Below are 19,675 nucleotides of genomic sequence, written 5' to 3' on the forward strand. Positions count from 1 at the left end.
CCAAGGAGGGCAAATCACTTGAGAGCAGGAGTTCGAGTCCAGCCTGGCCAACACGGTGAAACCCTGTCTTTACTAAAAATACAAATAATTAGCTGGGCATGGTGGTGTGCGCTTGTAATCCCAGCTACTTGTAAGGCTGAGGCACGAGAATCACTTGAACAGGAGGTGGAGGTTGCAGTGAGCCTAGACTGCACTACTGCACTCCAGCCTGGACAATAAAGCAAGACACTGTCTCAAAAACAAACCCCCCCCCAAAAAATTCGTTAGACTCCGAATTTGAGGAGAGGCTGATTTGAGGAGTAATAAGCCTCTGCTCTCCTGTTTAGCCAGCTCTATGTGTATTGAACTCTTTATTGCAATTCCCATCTTGAAAAATTGGCTCTATCTGGGCGACAGGCAAGAAGAAGCTGTTGGGTGGTTACAGTGTGATGGGTGCTATGAAGGAAATAACATAAAAGGTGACAGACAATAACTAGAGGAGGCCATTCTAGATAAAATGGCCTGAGGAGGTGACATTTCAGCTGAGTATTAAACATTGAGAAAGAATCTACGAAGGGAAGATGTGGTGCAAGACCTTTCCAAGCAGTGTATAATACACACAAAAGCCCATGCCAGCAAAAAGATTTTACTTTCACAAATTCTAGAAACTCTAAGAGTAAAAAGCGGTGAAAAGAAAGGAAGTGATAACACATGTTGCCAAGTGCAGCAGGCAGAAACAGGGCCATCACCACTTCACGACAGGATCTCAAAATACTAGGAAGTGTAAATTAAAACCGTGAGATATAGTTTTGTCATTATTAGATTGGGAAAGATCCAAAAGTTTGGAAAGACCCCGCTGGTGAAGATGTGTGGAAACCCACAGTCTTACACATTATTTGCCAGAGTGTAAATTAGTAGTGTCTAAGGGGGGCAATTTAGCCATGTTTGGCTAATATATTATTTTAAAGGACATATTCCACCATAGCCAATTCCACCTCTAAGAATATTTCTGACAGATATACCCACATGCATGCACAAAGACAGTCCACGGGATCCAGTCACATTATTCCTAACCCAAAGCAACTGGGAAACACTTCAAGGTCCATCAGCGAAGGCCCGCATAGGCTAACCTCTGTAATAACCAAATCTCAGTGGCAGTGTCCAACCAGGTGCTTGTGGGCGACCTTCCAACAGGCACCGCATTGCCCGGCTGCCAGGCCTGGTCTATGTACTGCCCCCGCATCCCATACAGCTAGCACTTATTCACCCTCAAAAGCGTCCCATCCTGAAAATAAACTCTTGCCCACTTGGTGCTTCAGGAACCTGGGCTTCTTCCACCAATAGCTCTCCCAGATGCCCCGGTGCGCAGGTGGGGCCGTCCTCTAGGACCAGGCCTGGCTGGGGCGCACCCACACCTCCTTGGCCAGACGCCATGGGCCGGAAAGGGGCTCTGGCCCTTGCGGGAATGAGGGCGCCTAGCATAGGTGTGCATGTGGGCAGCCCCCACCGTGGGGTCCCTAAGTAAGCTGGAGCCTGTGAGCCAGGACAGTCAGGAGTTGCAAACTTGGTGATTTCTAGGAAGACATTAGAAAATGGGGTCAAGGGCCGGGTGTGGTGGCTTATGCCTGTAGACCCAGCACTTTGGGAGGCCGAGGCAGGCGGATCACCTTAGGTCAGGAGTTCGAGACCAGCCTGACCAACAGGGTGAAACCTCGTCTCTACTAAAGGTACAAAAATTAGCCAGGCGTGCTGGCGCACGCCTGTAATCCCAGCTACTCAGGAAGCTGAGGCAACAGAATCGCTTGAACCCGGGAGGCAGAGGTTGCAGTGAGCCGAGACCACATCACTGCACTCCAGCCTGGGTGAGACCCTGTTAAAAAAAAAAAAGAAGAAAATGGGGTCAAGAAATGGTGGGAGGAGGGCAGATTTCATGAACCTGCCTGCTACGATGTGGCTGTATTTCCATCATGCATTGTCCTAAAAAAAAGAAAAAGAAAAAAATAAAATGTAGACGTGGAGGGATGGGGGAAATTGCACAGGCCGGTCCAGGCTGTGAGGCTGCCCCCTGCCAGGGACGACGAGGGCCAGCTCCGCCGCGCCGTGAGGAAACTGGCCAAGGGAACCCCTTGAATCTGGCGAGGGCCCGCCCTGAGACGCTCGGGGAACCAGACTGCCGAACCCCCCTCTCTGGGCCGACGCCAGCCCGGCTGTGGACTGGAGAAAAACCGCAAGGCCACCTGCAAAAAGAAAAGCCGGCCGCCGCGCCTACGCAGCTGAGCGCCCATACTCCGCCCGCGCCTGCGTAACTGGGTCCCCCGAACCCCACATCCTCTCCCGCCTGCGCCTGCGCGGCTGGGTGCGCCCGCCCCGCCCAGCCTGTGACGCCACGTGCATGTGGGCGGAGCCCAGGCCCTAGGGAATCGTGGGGTCGTATCCCGCGGGTGGAGGCCGGGGTGGCGCCGGCCGGGGCGGGGGAGCCCAAAAGACCGGCTGCCGCCTGCTCCCCGGAAAAGGGCACTCGTCTCCGTGGGTGTGGCGGAGCGCGCGGTGCACGGTAAGCGGCGGGCCGGGGCGCTGGCGGGGGCGGCCGGGGATCACCGACTGCAGGCGGGCCTCCCCACGCGGGTGCGCTGCGCTCCGGAGGAGGGCCTCGGGGTCACTCGCACCCCGGGTCCCACCTCCTGCTGCCTTCCTGTCCAGGCTCCATTAGGGCTCCCTGGATGTCTGGCTCCGCTGACCGGTGGGGGGCAAGTCCAGTGTTTTGGGCCACAGGGCGGGCCAAATAACAGGGGCCTCTAGCCCCAGGGGGCCCCAGCCCTGCTGCGTTCATTCATTCAGCCCGCTTTTACGGACCCGCCCCCAGTCTGCGTCAGGGACAGGCCCCTCCGCCCTGGATGAGCCCGGCGGGGAAGCTTCGCGTAACAGTTTCTGGGAAACAGGTAGGATCAGGCCGCTCGGACAGGACTGAGGGTGTAAGGACGATTCACCCTGGCATTGGGGTGGTGTCCCGAGGAGCTCATAGGTGGTCAGGGCGGTTCTGGCCGAGCTGACATGTGAGCCGCGGACGCCCTGGACCGAGGGAGGGAGAGCCCCCTAGGTGGACAGACTAGACTCCTTCAGTGGAAAACATTCAACAGCCAGGAGAGCGTGGAAGAGGAAGGAGAGATGGGAGGGCCCAGGGGAGCGTGGAAGGGAGGGTGTTTTTATTATAAGTGCACCTGTAAGTGCAAAGTGCAAAGGAAACAGCCACCGGGAAGTGCCTGGGCAGCTCTGGGTGTCCCTCCAGGCACCTGTATTCCAGCCTTACCTGCGCGAAGCCACACATCCCACGTCACACAGGATACGGGGAAGTCAGCCATAGCCTGCAGGCGGGGAATCTGAAACCTCGCGCAGGAGTTCCTTGGGAGAGGTGGATTACAAGGACTCTTCCTCCCACCCGCTGTGCAAGAGCCATGGGCGGCCGGTAGTCATTTTTGAAGGACCTGGCAAGCACGGTACAAATCTCAAAATTGCTTTTTGTCCCCCTCCCCTTGCCTTGGAGAGAGTGGCTGGCTAGTGTGTGTGTCGTCTGCCTCCTGAAGGTTCTGGTAAAGGACCAGGGAGGTGGGCAGCCCTTTGTGTCAGGAGATCTGGAAGCGCCTCCCCTCCCACCGCCTCCTGTGTAAAGGAAACAGCAGGTGGTGTTGACGGGCGGTTCACGCACCGGTTTTTGCCAAGGAGAGAAAAACCTACTGAAACCCACCAGGAGGATGAGTGGAAGTTTCTAATGTGCTTCATTTTTTGATACAGCGTGCATGGCAGGCATTTGCATTCATGACCCTTCCGTGTACTTGAACTGAAAACCTGAAGAAACTGGCCAACAGATTAGGCAGCCATCAATCCACATCAGATGGCCCCTGTATTTCCAAGAGGTGGCCTGCCATCCCCATCTCCTAGAAAGCCAACCAGGGGACAGGGTAGCTCCTACCACCGACAACACTGCTCTACCCTCAGATTCTCCTCTCTGACTCCTGCCTCCACCTGCTGGAGGGTGGCCTCGGCAGGAGCCACACTTCTCTGTTTGCCTGTGTGCACCCTACTTCCTACCCCTGCCTCCACTCAGTCCCCACCCGCTACCTTCCTTACAGCCTCATCCCACCCTGTCTGTCCTTTAAAGAACAGACTGAGATGACATTGTTTTCCTCAAAGAGTCTGTCAGGGAGAACCTGATCAACACATTCACGCTGTGGTGTTAGTGGTTCCCACAGAAACCCCATTTCCTCTCCTGCAGGTGTCTCAGCCATGGGCAAACACCTTAACCTAGTGGAATGAAATTGGTGTTTAGATCTGGGCCACAGGTACATGGAGATGACCTGTTCCTTGGGGAGAGGGGATGGTGAACATGATTATAAGAACTCTTCTTCCCACCCTTGTGCAAGAGCAAGGCTGTTCCTGGTTCTGTGCTCTCTCAGTACTGTGTTCTAGTTGGACTCTTGCTTTTGTCTTCCTGAACTTGGTGTGTAACTTCAGTAATTATGTCTATGTAAGGTATGTCTGTGTATGTGAGTGTTTTTTGGATCTCTAAAGTCGTGATAAAGCACGTTCAATTTGGGGACTGAAACCAGGGACTCTTGTGTGCTCCACCACACACTGACTGCAATCTCAGACAGTTCCGTTTACACACATTCCCAGGGCCTTGGTGCTGTCTTAGGGAAACCCAGGGCTGTGAGGCAGGCTTTGTGGGGCACTGGACACAGGGCATGGCACATAAAGGGTTTTTTTAAATGGGTAGACAATAAATAACGAGCAACTTTGCCTCTAGATTTAATATACCACCTGTGAATCTGATCATGTAGAATATGGTCCTTAGACTAACATGGGACATGATAAGACTTGATTGTGGGCCAGGTGCGGTGTCTCACACCTGTAATTTCAGCACTTTGGGAGGCCGAGGTGGGCAGATCATTTGAGGTCAGGAGTTCGAGACCAGCCTGGCTAACATGGTGAAACACCGTCTGTACTAAAAATACAAAAATTAGCTGGGTGTGGTGGTGCATGCCTGTAATCTCAGGTACTTGGGAGGCTGAGGCAGGAGAATTGCTTAACCTGGGAGGCAGAGGTTGCAGTAAGCTGAGATTGTGCTACTTCACTCCAGCCTAGGTGATAGGTGAGAGAGTGAGACTCTGTCTCAAAAAAAAAAAAAGTCTTGATTACATAAAGAGGATTTTATTAAACGTATTCACAGTTGTAGGGTGTTACTGTTGCTTTTTGTCCTCACTATTCATCCCTGGAGTGTTTCAGAACTTTCTCTAGAAATACTGTAATTTAATTAAACATTTGGTGATTACTTAGAAACCTGAAACTTTGGGTTATAGTCTGCTAAGGAAGGGAGGCTGGTGTGGTATGGGAGATGCTACTTTGGAACAGACATTCCTAGTGCCACGTCTCTTCTCCCAGTCTCAGCTAACGTTGCCTTAATGTGCATCATTCCCAGCCCCAAGCCTGTCACCTCTCATAGGGTCCGTCCTATTTCTGGACCAGCCCCAAACCTGTCACCTCTCATAGGGCCTGTCCTGTTTCCCACTGATGTCCTGCTGGCATATCAAACTCAGCATGTCGAAAACCTGATCACTGCTGCCTCCTGCCAAATGGCCCCTTCCCAGATGACTTGTTTCAGTTCATGGCCATCACCCAGTCCTGTGGCATCTGTGATGCCTGCATCTTCCTCCTACTGCCCATTCTCCCCCTCAGTACACTGCTGAGCCATCAGTGGACCCCCTTCAACAGGTGCTGGCTGAGCAGCTGCTGGGATCTGGTTTTGTGTTGGGTGTTGGAGGTTCTGGGATGGGGGCTGGTCCCTACTCCTGGAGTAGGCATCATCTAACCAGAGCCAGAGGGGCCTAGAAGAACTGCACATGTCATGTGCTGTGGAAATGGCAGAGCAGCCAGCAGCCCAAGGGAGGAGCTCCACCAGCACATTTCAGCAGGAAGAATCTTAGTCAGGCATGATCTGTCTCCTTTGTTGAGAGAGTAGGGCGTGAGTGTGATCGGAATTGTAAAACGTTTTGTATTTGACACAGTGGGTGGGCCCTGCCCTCTTTATCCCCAGCCCTCACCCCACAGAGTGCCTTAAGTCCGATACCCACAGAACTTATTTCTATTACCTGCCTGGCCTAGCCATTGAAGGATTTTAGATGTTGCCATAAAATACACATAACACAAAAATTAGCGACGTAATCCTTTTTAAATGTACAGTTCTGTGGCATTAAGTGCATTCACAACCACCATCACCATCCGTCTCCAGAACTTTTTCATGTTCCCTGACTGAAACTCTTTACCCAATAAGTCCTCCTCACCCACTGCCCTCAGCGCCTGCCCTTCTACTCTCTGTCTGTGTGATTTGACAGCTCTGTAACTCATGTAAGTGGAATCCTACAATATTTGTCTTTTTGTGACTGGCTTATTTCACTTAGTGAAATGCCTTTAAGGCTCGTCCATGTTGTAGCACATGTCAGAATTTACTTCCTTTTTAAAACTGAATAATATTTCATTCAAAATTCAGTTCAGCTGTAAATTGAATTTTGTGTATCCATCTGTCGATGGATGTTTGGATTATTTCTCTCCTGTCTTGTGAATAATGCTTCAGTGAATGTGAGTGTGTAGATATCTCTTTAAGATCCTGATTTCAACTCTTTTGGAAGTGGGATTGCTGAACCATATGGTAGTTCCAGCTTTGATTTTCGGAGGAAGCTCCATGCTGTTTTCCAAGGTAGCTGCACCATCTGACTTTCCCACCAGCAGCGCACAAGGGTTCCAGTTTCTCCACATCCTCACTCATACTTGTTATTTTCTGTTTGTTTGATAGTGGCTGTCCTAATATATGATGTGATAGCTCATTGCAATTTTGCATTTTGCTAACGATTCATGATGTTGAGCCTGTTTTTGTATGCTTTTTATCTGTTATTTTTTAATCAGATTGCTATTTTTGTGGTTGACTTTTAAGAGTTCTTTATATATTCTAATTATTAACCCGTTTCAGAGCAGATGTACTATTTACCTATTTTCTCATGTTCTGTAGGTTGTGTTTTCATTTTGTTGATTGTTTCTTTTGCTGGGTAGAAGCCATTTAGTTAATGTAATTCCACTTGTTTATTTTTGCTTTCATTGCCTGTGCTTTTGGTGTCGTATCTAAGAAATCATTGCCAAATTCTTTATTATTTATCTTGGTGGATTTTGTGTTCAGGAATTTGTCCATTTCATCTAGGTTATCCAGTTTGTAGGCATACAGTTGTTCATAGTACTCTCTTATAATCATTTTTATTCCGTAAAATAGGTAGTAATGTCCCCTCTTTCATTCCAGATTACGGCTATTTGAGTCTTCTTTCTTTATTCCTTGGTCAGTCTAGCTAAAGGTTTGCCAGTTTTGTTGATTTTTGAAGAATCAAATTTTAGTTTCATTTATTTTCTCTATTTTTCTCTTCTCTATCCTCCTGTAATCTTTATTATTTTCCTCCTCCTTTTTTACTTTTTTCCTCCTCCTTTTTCTATCTTTATGTTTAGTTTGTTCTTTTACTAGTTACTTAAGGTGTACAGTTAGGTTGTTTGAGCCCTTTCTTCTTTTCTAAAGCAAGTGTTTACAGCGTACGTACATTTCCCTATTGGCACTGTTTTTGCTGCATCCCATAAGTTTTGGAAGGTTGTGTTTTTGTTTTCACTTATCTCAAGGTATTTTCTAATTTTCATTATGACTTCTTCTTTGACTCTTCAGTTGTTTAAGATTGGGCTGTGCTGAATTTCCACATAATTGTGAATTATCCAGTTTTCCTTCTGCTGTTTATTTCTGGTGTCACCCCATTGTGACTGGAAAAGATGCTTTGTATGGTTTGGATTGTTTAAAATGCATTAAGGCCCGTTTTGTAGCCCACCGTCTGGCGTTGCATGTAGGGTGCTCCGTTACACTCTTGCTCTGTAGTGTCGTTTGAGTCCTCTGTTTCTATATTGATCTTCTGTCTCATTTATCTGTCCATTATTCAAAGTGGGACATTTCAGTCTCCTAGTATAATAATATTACTATTATTGATAGTTGTCTATTTCTCTTCAATTTTATCAGTGTCTGGTTCATATATTTAGGGATTTTGATGTTTACTGCGTATATGTTTATAATTGTTTTATATTCCTGGTGAATTGACTATTTTATCATGATATAATGTACTTCTTTGTCTCTTGTGACAGTTTTTGACTTAAAGTCTCTTTTGTCTGATATTGGTACAGCAACCCCTGCTCTCCTTTGGTCACTCTTTGAATTGACTCTTTTCCATTCTTTTACTTTCAGCCCATATGTGTTCTTAGATCAAAAGTGACCTTCTTGTAGATAGAATATACAGCTGACCTTTGAACAACATGGGTTAGGGATACCAACCCCTCACCTGCAGTTGAAAATCCAAGTGTAACTTCAGTCTAGAATGCAGTGGTGCAATCATGGCTTACTGCAGCCTTGAACTCCAAGGCTCAAGTGATCCTCCCACCTCAGCCTCCCCAAGGAGCTTGGGACTACAGACGCACACCACCATGTCCAGCTAATTTTTTTTATTTTTTGTAGAGACAGTGTCTCCCTGTGCTGCCCAGGCTGGTCTCAAACTCCTGGGCTCAAGAAATCCTCTCGCCTCCGCCTCCTAAACTAGTAGCCTACTGTTGAAGAAGCCTTACTGATAACATAAATAGTTGATTAACACATAGTTTGTATGTTATATGAATTATAATCTGTATTATTACTATAAGGTAAGCTAATGAACAGAAAATGTTATTATAATAAGAAATCATAAGAAAGAGAAAATGTATTTGGTATTTATTAAGTGGAAGTGGATTATCATAAAGGTCTTCATCTTCATTGTCTTCATGTTGAGTAAGCTAAGGAGGAGGTGAAAGAGGAAAGGTTGATCTTGCTGTCTCAGAGGTGGCAGGAGTGGAAGAAAATCTGGATATAAGTAGACCTGTGCAGTTCAAACCCATGTTGTTTGAGGGTCAGCTGTAGTCAGGTCTTGTTTTTTAATCTATTCTGTCAATCTGTATCTCTTGATTAAGGAGTTAATCCATTTATATTTAAAGTAATTACTCATAGGGAAGGACTTGCTTTTGATATTTTATTTGTGTATATTTTATAGCTTTTTTTGTCCTTCATTACTACCTTATTTTGTATTTAGTCGATTATTTGTAGGTTCCATTTTTGATTCCCTTCTCAGTTCCTTTTGTGTATATGCTACAGACATTTCCATTGTGGTTACAACCATAGGGATTACATACATAACAGCCTGAAGTTATAGCAATCTATTTTAAATTGATATCAACTTAATTTCAGTCAGACACAGTAACCTCTCCTTTACAATTCCATCTACCCCCACTTTGTTATTGATGTCACAGATTACATCTATATATATTGGGTATGTACCCATTAACATAAACCTGTAATTATTTTTATGCATATATCTTTTAAATCCTGAAGAAAATATTAAGTAGTGTTGCAGACCAATTGTACACTAATACTAGTTTCTATATTTGTCCCTCCATTTGCCTTTGCTGGAGATGTTTGTATTTTCTTACAGCTTTTAGCTGCTGTCTAGTGCCCTTTTGTTTTAACTTTCAGGACTCCCTTTAGTAGTCTGGTAGGGCAGATCTAGTGGCAATGAACACGCACATCTTTTATTAATCTGGAAGTGTCTTAATTTCTCCCTCATTTGTGAAGGACAGTTTTGCTGAATATAGAATTCTCTGTTGACAGATTTTTTTGTTTGTTTGTTTTAGCAGTTTGGGGGTATCATCCCACTGCCTCTGGCCTCTGAGGTTTCTGCTAAGACATTGGCTAACAGTGTTATTGAGGATTCTTTGTACATGATGAGCCATTCTTTTGCTGCTTTCAATATTCTGCCTTTGTCTTTACACAGTTTGATTATATTGTGTCTTCGTGTTGGTCTCTTTGGGTTTATCTTATGTGGGGTTTACTGAGCTTCTTGGATGTTTATATTCATGTCTTTAGTCAAATTTGGGAGGTTTTTAGCTATTCTTTCTTCACATAATTTCTCTGCCCCATTCTCTCTTCTCTTTCTTAGACTTCCATAATGTGCATGGTGCACGTGAGGGAGGCCCCTAAGTCCCTGAGGCTCTGCTCACTTTCCTCATTCTTTTTGTTCCTCTGACTTGATATTTTCAAATGTGCTATGTTGAAGTTTGCTGATTCTTCTACCGACTCAAATCCCTCTGGTCAGAGTTTTCAGTTCAGTTTTGTATTTCTCAGCTCCACAATTTCTGTTTGAGTCTTTTTTATAATTTCTCATTTTGTTGTCGTATGTTATTTTCTTGATTTCTTTTCATTCTTTATCTGTTTTCCTTCAGCTCTTTTAGCATATTTAAGACAGTCATTTTTAAGTCTTGGTCAAGTACATCCAGTGCCTGCATTTCTTCAGGGATGGGTTCTGCCACTTCATTTTCTTCCTCTGAATGAGCTGTGTTTTCCTGTTTCTTTGTGTGCCTTGTGATTTTTTTGCTGAACATTGGGCATTTGAAAAACAGCTCCTTGTCCCAGTCTTTGAAGACTAACTCTGTATTGGGAATGGCCCCCACCAAATAGCAGGATCTGCCTAAGCGTGGGGATCAGCTCTGAATGAAGGCCAAAGTTTCCTCTGGTTTCTTCTGAGGATGCATCTTCCCTGGGCCTGTGTATGTGTTTTTTTCAATTTCCCCATATTTGTGACTGTTTTAAAATCTCTTACTTTCATTATGAATACTTTCAAGCTTCGCTTTGGAATATACCAAGAAATGCATTTGGAGTTACCTTTGTTTTTCTATCATTGTAAATTTAGATTCTGGAATTGGGGTTTGGTGGTGTGATGTGTTGCTTACATGTGGCCAGAACTCCTCTTCCTAAAAGGACTTTGAGATCAAGGAACACATATTTAATCTCCCCTTTATGCCTTGGTTTTAGTTCCTCTTTCCAAGTTGAATAACGAATTTTTCATTGCTGTTTGGTTTAAGTTGGTGCTTTGAAGCTTAATCTCAGTACCCTTAACTCTGAATTGTCGAATTTTGATAAAAATGTGTGCCCTTATTTTTTGGTAAGAGAAAGCAGGTCTTAATGTCTGCCGGAACACAATTTATTTGCCTTGTTGGCTCCATTAAACTTTTACAAAGCTTTATATATATATATCTTACTTTCTCAAAGTCTCCCCCAGTCCCTCCTTGGGCCTCAGATGTTCTACTGTATTTCTCACCTGTCATTCTTGCCCCAGGTATGCGTGGGGCTATAGTCATCCTACAGCTTTGCCTAGCGGTGCCCATAACCATTTCCCTGACTTCCTATCTGGGCTCTGAGCTCAGAGTCAGGTGAAACAGAGATCTGTTCCTCAGGCAGCCCAAGACAGATTAGGATGTTGCAGAAAGGTCCGCTCTGCTCCCTCCAGTTCAAGGGAAGGAATTGGGAACCGGGCTGCCGCTTTCATCAGGTGGTGCCATGCTGGGGAGGCCTGGGGCAGGGGTGAGTGAAACACCCCAGAGTTCCTGACATCCTGAATGTGGCTGCTTCTGGGCTGGGCATTCTCTTGGTTGCTGTAGATCGTTGCCTGTTTTGCAGAGCTCCTATGCAATATTTTAACCAGTCTCTAGTTGTTTTTAGTGTTTCTCTGTGGGGGAACAAGGGACTTTGAGCTTCATCTTTTGCCGTCTTGCTGTGTCCTCTCCCTGTTTATGGATTTTCTACAGGACTCTGTTGTGTGTCTGGTGACGTTATAGAAGGTGCGGGGGTAGAGGAGCAGCCTCTTCCATTCTAGAGAAGGGCTTGGATGCCATGCTGGGCAGCAGCAGCACAAGACAAGCTGAGTCCCTGCCCTGGGGGCTCATGGCCTAGTGGGGAGACACAGACCTACAGGAATCAGGTCTATGAATACTGGTTTCATCACTGCTGGTGGTGGGTAAAGGGAGCTCAGAGAGTGCGTGATGGGGCATGTGCAGGTTGGGGGCATCCGGGAAGGGGGTGGCAGTGACATTTCAGTGGAGGTTTCAGAATGAAGACACGGTGCCAGGGTGGTGGGACAAGTATTCTGGGAATGCGTATCAGTCTGTGCCAGGGGCCTGAGGCAGAGAGAGGCTGAGTTCTAGGGGCAGAAGAAGGCACTGTTCTCAGAGCACTGTGGGCAAGGACAAAAGAGGAGTGCGATGAAACCACAGGGGCCGGCAGGGACAGGGGCCGGCAGGGACAGGGGCCAGCAGGGACAGGCCCAGGCAGAGGCTGCAACATGATCCTGAGAGCTGTGGGAAGCCCCCGAGTGTGGTGGGACCCAGGCCCAGAATAGGGCTGGGGAGGGGCTGCATGTTGTCACCTGCCAGGAGAGCCTTTTTGCAGCCCTGCCCGTGGCAGATGCTCAGGGAAGGGTGGTTTTTCCTGTCTCCTGCTCCAGTGTGGGTGGCCAGGCCACTGGTGAGGCCTCTCCCCTCGGCACAGGGCACTGTGGCAGTGCTTGTCTTACCTCTCTGGGCCTGAGGATATCCAGCTGTGGCCACAGGCGGGACCTCAGGAAGGAGGGGCCAGGAATGGCCTGCTCCCTGTGCTTTGCCCCGCGGGCCCTGTCCTTCCGTTCTGCTGTGCCCAAACAGCCTCAGGTAGCGCAGGTCACTGCGGGCTTGCTCCTTTGACTGCTACTGCCCCCTCCTCAGCAGTGCAGCCATGCTGTCCTTGGTTCCACAGAGATGTCACCTCCTGCTGCCCTTCTGTAAAGCCCGCATGTGGCATGTGCTTTCCCTGCAGCCTGTTCTGAGCACATTGAATCCCCAGAGTCACGAGGGGCTCTCCAATGAGCAGCCCCACCTTACAGATGAAACTGGCCCCCTTGAGGGGCATGTTGCCCACTGTCACACGTAGCTGTGGGCAGAGCCGGTGCCACTTCCAGCCCGGCATCCTCCTGATCCCTGTTCCCCTAGGAGTGGCCACTCACCAGGACCGACTGAGAGAGTGAGGGAGGGACAGGCTGATGGACGTTCCCCAAGATTGGGGGCCCTAGAGTCGGCCCACACTTCTTGTCCTTTGAAGCCTCAGGTTCCCACATGCTGCCTCGCACTGGAGCAGCCAATGAAACTTGAACAAATGCTTTCATTTTGGGTATATCGAACCAAAAACAATGGCACCCAGTGAATTTATTTTGCTACTCTAGTAGAATTTTTGTAGGCTTTGGAAGTACACAGACATTATTTTCTCCTCGGCAGGAATGGGCTATGTGAATGAAAAAAGGTATCCGTTATGAAACTTCCAGAAAAATGAGCTACATTTTTCAGGTTTGTCTGGGGCTCTCAGTACTTGCCTAAGGGACGGAGTTTAAACCTTTCAAAAAGTAAATTGCCTGAATAGAAGTATAACTGAGGATTGAAAGACTGAATCAGATACGCACTCCTGTTCCCATGAACAGTTTGGGAACACCATTTACATGTGGCTTCTTTTACATAAATCGCCGTGTGTCCCAAGCTGGTGGGACCCTCCCTCAGAGGAGCCAGCCACTGTGGTCTGTGCACCAGGTCAGCACCTGCAATGTGTGTGACCTTGAGCAGGCTGTCCTGCCTTTACAAACCTCAGTTCCTCTTCTGTAGGATGGGGATCACACCTTCTGGAATAATTATGAGGATCAAATGAAGCTTCTGATTCCTGGGGGGAACACGAAGCAGTTTCAGGTTGAACATTTTGTCCCTGGGCCTGGGGACGTCTGACTCTCCTTGGATCCTGGCACCCTAACGTGCTTTTCCTGCCTCTCCCCCCTTCCCACCAGCAGCCGCAGCACGGTCCTTGGCAAACAAGGATGAGAAAAATATCCAACCACGGGAGCCTGCGGGTGGCGAAGGTGGCATACCCCCTGGGGCTGTGTGTGGGCGTGTTCATCTATGTTGCCTACATCAAGTGGCACCGGGCCACCGCCACCCAGGCCTTCTTCAGCATCACCAGGGCAGCCCCGGGGGCCCAGTGGGGTCAGCAGGCCCACAGCCCCCTGGGGACAGCTGCAGACGGGCACGAGGTCTTCTACGGGATCATGTTTGATGCAGGAAGCACTGGCACCCGAGTACACGTCTTCCAGTTCACCCGGCCCCCCAGAGGTACCCGCCTCTCATGGCAGGGCTCTCGGGATCTCCTCCCCTGTGCTACAGTGTTGGCCGGGTCCCCTGCCACAGGCTCACCTGGGAGCTTGTCTAAATGCAGTTTCCCAGAGATGCTGACGCTGGTGTGGGCTGGGGTCCAAGCATCTGAATTTCCCAGGAGTCCCAGATCACTCTTACACTAGTGAGTGGTGACCATGCTGAAGGGCAGCTGAGACCTTGAGGTGTTTGGTGGCCTGTCCTCTCCCCACATTCACCAGCAGGTCAGGTGGCTAGGACCATGATTTAGGCCAGTGGTTGTGTTTGGGGCTTTGTGGGGAGTTCAGGCAGGAAGTATCCCCAGATTCAGTCCCATGGGAGCCAGAAAATCAGGAAAGTCAGATAAATAGCAAAGGCTCCTGGGCTTGACCGGGAGCTGCCAGGTGGGCCAAGATGGCCAGGGGCAACAGCCGAGAGGGGTCTCAGCTGGATAAGGGAGCTGGGCTCCGTTGGCTATGCTTCTAGGGTGGGCCTCAGGCCGGAGTGGGCGGCTTCTCTTGAGGGGTCCCCCTCGCCACCCGGTTCCTCTGCTCTCCGACCACCCTCTTCCCTTGGTTCCCTGATGCCCCTCTCGTGCCCATGACCCTGAGGTTCGCCCTCCATGTCTCTCTAGCTGTAGCCAGTGAGAGTTTGCAGCTCCTGTCAGGCAGGTCCCCTGGGTGTCCCACGCTCTTCTTGGCTGACCTGGAACCTGTGGGGTAGACACCATCCTGGCATTGCACGGTTCTGCTGGTGCTGGACACTTCTAGCTGCTGTCTCCAAAGCTGAGTGGTGTATTTTATTTACTTTTGACTCCATCTGCGTTATTTTTTAACTTATTACAGTAGTGAAATATTTAGATGCCATATCTGCTTATCTCTAAAAGTGGCTTCGAAGCCTGTAATCGCAGCTATGTGGGAGGCTAAGGCAGGAGAATCGCTTGAACCTGGTAGGCGGAGGTTGCAATGAGCCAAGATCACACATTGCACTGCAGCCTGGGCAACAAGAGTGAAACTTGATCTCAAAAAAAATTTTTTTTAAGTGGAACTTTTTAAAAATTAATAATTAATTTAAAAGTAAAGCTTCTTTGAAGCTAAGTATGCAACAGACATCAGCCTGCGATGCTTTTGGAGCCATGTCCCAGGGTTTTCTCTTTGGAGAGAAAAGACTTTGCAAAAAGTTTTGTCCCTGATCTTTTCTGGTCCAGTCTTCGCGTCTGAATTTAGTATGCCTCCTTATTGTAAGCACAAGTTCATACCACTCCTAATAATTTAAAACACTCCATTTTTTAAAATGAAGAAAAAACCCTAATCTTGAGAACCCTTTAATAAATTCATTTCAGAATCAAGGAAATGGTGTTCCTATTTTCAGTTTGGAGTCACTTATCCTATTCCTCTGTTTATTGAATTGGCAATAATTAACTATGTTAAAATTTAACACTGATGCAGTTGTTTTGTATGTAAATTATCTTCAGTAAAGTTGGATTTTTATTTTTTATTTTATTTTTATTTTTTTTGAGACAGAGTCTCGCTCTGTTGCCCAGGCTGGAGTGCAGTGGTGTGATCTTGGCTCACTGAAACCTCCGCCTCCCGGGTTCAAGCGATTCTCCTGCCTCAGCCTCCTGAGTAGCTGGGACTACAGATGCCCATCACCACACCCGGCTACTTTTTTTTTTTTTCTTTATTTTTATTTATTTATTTTTTTTTTTTTTGAGATGGAGTCTCGCTCTGTCGCCCAGGCTGGAGTGCAGTGGTGCGATCTCCGCTCACTGCAACCTCCGCCCCCCGGGTTCATGCCATTCTCCTGCCTCAGCCTCCCGAGTAGCTGGGACTACAGGCGCCCGCCACCACGCCCAGCTAGTTTTTTTGTATTTTTAGTAGAGATGGGGTTTCACCATATTCGCCAGGATGGTCTCAAACTCCTGACCTCGTGATCTGCTCACCTTGGCCTCCCAAAGTGCTGGGATTACAGGCGTGAGCCACCGTGCCCGGCCGTAAAGTTGGATTCTTAAAAAGTAAAATGCAGTGCACATAGCTTCCACCTGTAGTCCCAGCTACTCAGGAGGCTGAGATGGGAGGATTGCTTGAGCCCAAGAGTTCAAGACCAGCCTGGGCAACATAGCAAGAGCCCTTCTCTTTAAAAAAAATTAATTATAATAAATATAATCTTTAAAAAACAATTATAATAAATATAATTTTTAAAAAATAATTAATTAAGAAGTAATGTTCTGGCCAAGACATTAGGTATTATACTCATCTTGTTCTGATGAACAAAGAGTCAGAATTTAGACAAGGAATAGCTGAAGGGCCCCTGCCACTTGGGGATTGGTCTGTGTTAGTGTCTGTCTTTAAAAAGTGTGGCTAGTTGTGATTGTATGTGTTCTCCTGTGTGTATTCATAGTTGTACCCTTTTCAACATGTTTTCCCCTTAGAAATTCCCACGTTAACCCACGAAACCTTCAAAGCACTGAAGCCAGGTCTTTCTGCCTATGCTGATGATGTTGAAAAGGTAAGGATCCTCTCCCATGTCTCCCTGTTCAACTGCGGAATGTGTTCAGGCCGGTTCTTTTGCTTTGAATGTGGTAGGTTGTCTTCACAAAGGAAGGGGGCTTTGACAGTGCTGCCTGGGCATTTCATGCCATTTGGGATGGTCAGAAGAGACAAGGTGTGCAGCGCGCGAGCCCAGAGGAGAACGCGCCCCCACCCGGCCCCATCCTCTGACTCCACCGTGCCAGCGCTCACTTCTCCAACGTGGGGGTCCCGAGATCTTGGTACAGGTCAGAAGCACAAATCCTGCAAACTTACAAAAATCATTATTTGATAGTTTGCTTATTCAAATTTTTACACTAATTTAGTCTTGTGAATTTTGCATAATACATTTTTAATTTTTTGTTGTGGTTTCTGATTGAAGATAGCAAACATTGACTGAAAAAAAATTAATGTTGGCCAGGCATGGTGGCTCACACTTGCAATCCCAGCACTTTGGGAGGCTGGGGCAAGAGGATCTCTTGAGCCCAGGAGTTCAAGACCAGCCTGGGCAACAGAGTGAGAACCCTATTTCTACAAAATTTAAAAATTAGCTAGGCATGGTGGTACACACCTGTCATCCCAGCTACTTGGGAGACTGAGGTGGGAGGATCACTTGGGCCTGGGACGTCAAGGCTACGGTGAGCCATGATTGTGCCACAGGTGACAGAGTGAGACCTTATATTTAAAGAAAAAAGTTAAAAACGTATTACAGGCCAGGCACAGTGGCTCACGCCTGTAATCCCAGCACTTTGGGAGGCTGAGGCGGGTGGATCACCTGAGGTCAGGAGTTCGAGACCAAGCTGGTCAACATGGTGAAACCTCATCTCTACTAAAAATACAAAAATTAGCCAGGCATGGTGGCGCACGCCTGAAATTCCAGCTACTCAGGAGGCTGAGGCAGGAGAATCACTTGAACATGGGAAGCGGAGGTTGCAGTAAGCTGAGATTGCGCCACTGTACTCCAGCCTGGGGGACAGAGTGAGACTCTGACCCCATCCAAAAGAAATGTATTATGCAAAATCCACAAAACCAAATAAATCGAAATTTCATTAAAATTGTCAAATAATGATTTATGTAAGTTTGTAGCATTGCTACGTCTATCTAAAGTCCTTAAAGCTTACAGCTGCACTAATACAGGATGCCTGGTTTTCTACCAAGGCACTCACAAAATGGGCTATGGAGAGAGTTGTAACTTCCATTTGGTTCAAGCATTTCTTAAGTCATGAGCTAGTACATTGCTCTTGTCCACAAACGTGTCATGGTCTCAGACAATGTAGTTCAAGCCTTGCTTTCCTGTAGCTTAGTTAAAAAAGAAATTGAAATTAGTGATTCTAGAGTGACCTTACAGTTAAACCTGATTAAATTAGATAAATTTAGAATAAGCTCCTAGGATTTTTAAGGCCTTACTTGTTTGAGTAGGTGACACACATTCAAGTGGGACAAATGTCCACGCTCCCCAGGGTAATAGCACAGATGTCCCTCCTACTCCAGGCCGCCTCGGAGGCCCATGTCCTGGCTCTCTTAGCATCCTTTGAGGCTGGTTGATGTGTATGTAAACAGAGTCATCTGTATTCTTCTCCCCATTTTTACTTCACACCCATGGTGGTGTCCACACCGAGGCCTTTGGCTTTGCTGCTGAGCAGGATAATTAGAGAGCGTTTATGTCGGCATGTGCAGAGCCTCCTTAGTTTTTTTTGGCTGAATGTTATTGCATGGATGCTGCACATTTACCTCATGGAACCAGTCCCCTTCTGAAGGACATTTAGATAATGTCCAATCTTTCTCTCTTGACAGTAGAGAAAGGCTGCACCTGACACATACTTCATTACCCACACATGCAAGGGGCATCGCTCAGATGAATTCTCTGTTTTTTTTCCCCGAGATGAGGTCTCTCTCTGTCACCCAGGCTGGAGTGCAGTGGCACAATCACAGCTCACTGCAACCTCTGCCTCCTGGGCTCAAATGATCCTGCCACCTCAGCCTCCCAAGTAACTGGGACCATAGGTGCACACCGCAATGCCCAGCTAATGTTTAAATGTTTTGTAGAGATGGACATCTTGCTGTGTTGCCCAGGGTGGTCTTGACCTCCTGGGCTCAAGTAATCCTGCCACCTCGGCCTCCCAAGATGAATTACTGGAGTGGAATTTCTGGATAGGAGGAACGTGTTTTTCCCTTGGACAGATGCGACCCACATGTCCCCACAGAATCACACCTGTCTACAACACCTAGCCACATTCCTAGACCTTCACTTTCATGCACACACTGACATAGGACCTTATCCAGCCTTGGGTTCTGGATCCAGCACTCTGGCAGGTGAAGTGGCTCCTCGTTGTAGTTATCATGGGGTTTAGTGCCAGGAGGGACCCCAGAATTGCCTAGTGCCACACCTTTGCAATGTCCAGCGGAGCTGAGGCGCACCTGAGATCGCCCGTGAGGATTGGCACAGGTCTGGATGTGGGCTTGGGTCACCAGGCTGCAGTAGAACAGCAGGCTTATTCTCCTGACCTGTCCTCCCCCTGCCATGTTTCACCTGGTCCCTGTGTTCCCACACACCTGCCAGTACCACTTGCATCACTGTTTCCTGCAGATTTTGAAAATCAGAAAAAAAAATTTATAAAAGCAAGGGCCAGGGATGGTGGCTGACACCTGTAATCGTAGCACTTTGGGAGGCTGAGGCAGGAAATGGCTTGAGGCCAGGAGTTCAAGACCAACATGGGTAACACAGAGACACAGCGTCTCTATAAGAAGTTTTTTTTTGTTTTTTTTTTTTGTTGTTGTGATTTGTTTTTTTTGGGATGGAGTCTCACTCTGTCACCCAGGATGGAGTGCAGTGGTGCCATCTCGGCTCACTGCAAGCTCCACCTCGTGGGTTCATGCCATTCTCCTGCCTCAGCCTCCCGAGTAGCTGGGACTATAGGCGCCCACCACCACACCCGGCTAATTTTTTGTATTTTTAGTAGAAACGGGGTTTCACCCTGTTAGCCAAGATGGTCTTGATCTCCTGACCTTGTGATCCACCTGCCTTGGCCTCCCAAAGTGCTGGGATTATA

The 19,675-nt window shown here is 47.6% G+C and overlaps 1 protein-coding gene across 14 annotated transcripts in view; it reads left to right on the forward strand.

Annotated features, from left to right (window-relative positions):
* Positions 1–2,354: 2,354 nt before the first annotated feature.
* ENTPD6 (ectonucleoside triphosphate diphosphohydrolase 6) overlaps positions 2,355–19,675 on the forward strand; it is a 30,841-nt gene continuing 13,520 nt past the window's right edge. For 2 of the 14 annotated variants that reach the window (XM_019017305.4, XM_031004840.3), the window contains exons 1-2: positions 2,359–2,533; positions 16,529–16,605. Coding sequence is in view for 10 of the 14 variants with exons in the window: in XM_063702279.1 (XP_063558349.1) it covers positions 13,219–13,272; positions 13,758–14,079; positions 16,529–16,605 (453 nt within the window). In the remaining 4 variants the exon portion in view is untranslated. Of the gene's footprint in view, positions 2,534–2,817; positions 2,919–3,265; positions 3,474–13,203; positions 13,273–13,757; positions 14,080–16,528; positions 16,606–16,720; positions 16,874–19,675 lie in introns of those variants that run through there. The other 12 variants (XM_019017300.3, XM_055372794.2, XM_063702279.1 and 9 more) reach the window with 12 other exon arrangements.

This window comes from Gorilla gorilla, chromosome 21 (genome assembly GCF_029281585.2).
Source record: "Gorilla gorilla gorilla isolate KB3781 chromosome 21, NHGRI_mGorGor1-v2.1_pri, whole genome shotgun sequence".
NCBI lineage: Eukaryota > Metazoa > Chordata > Mammalia > Primates > Hominidae > Gorilla > Gorilla gorilla.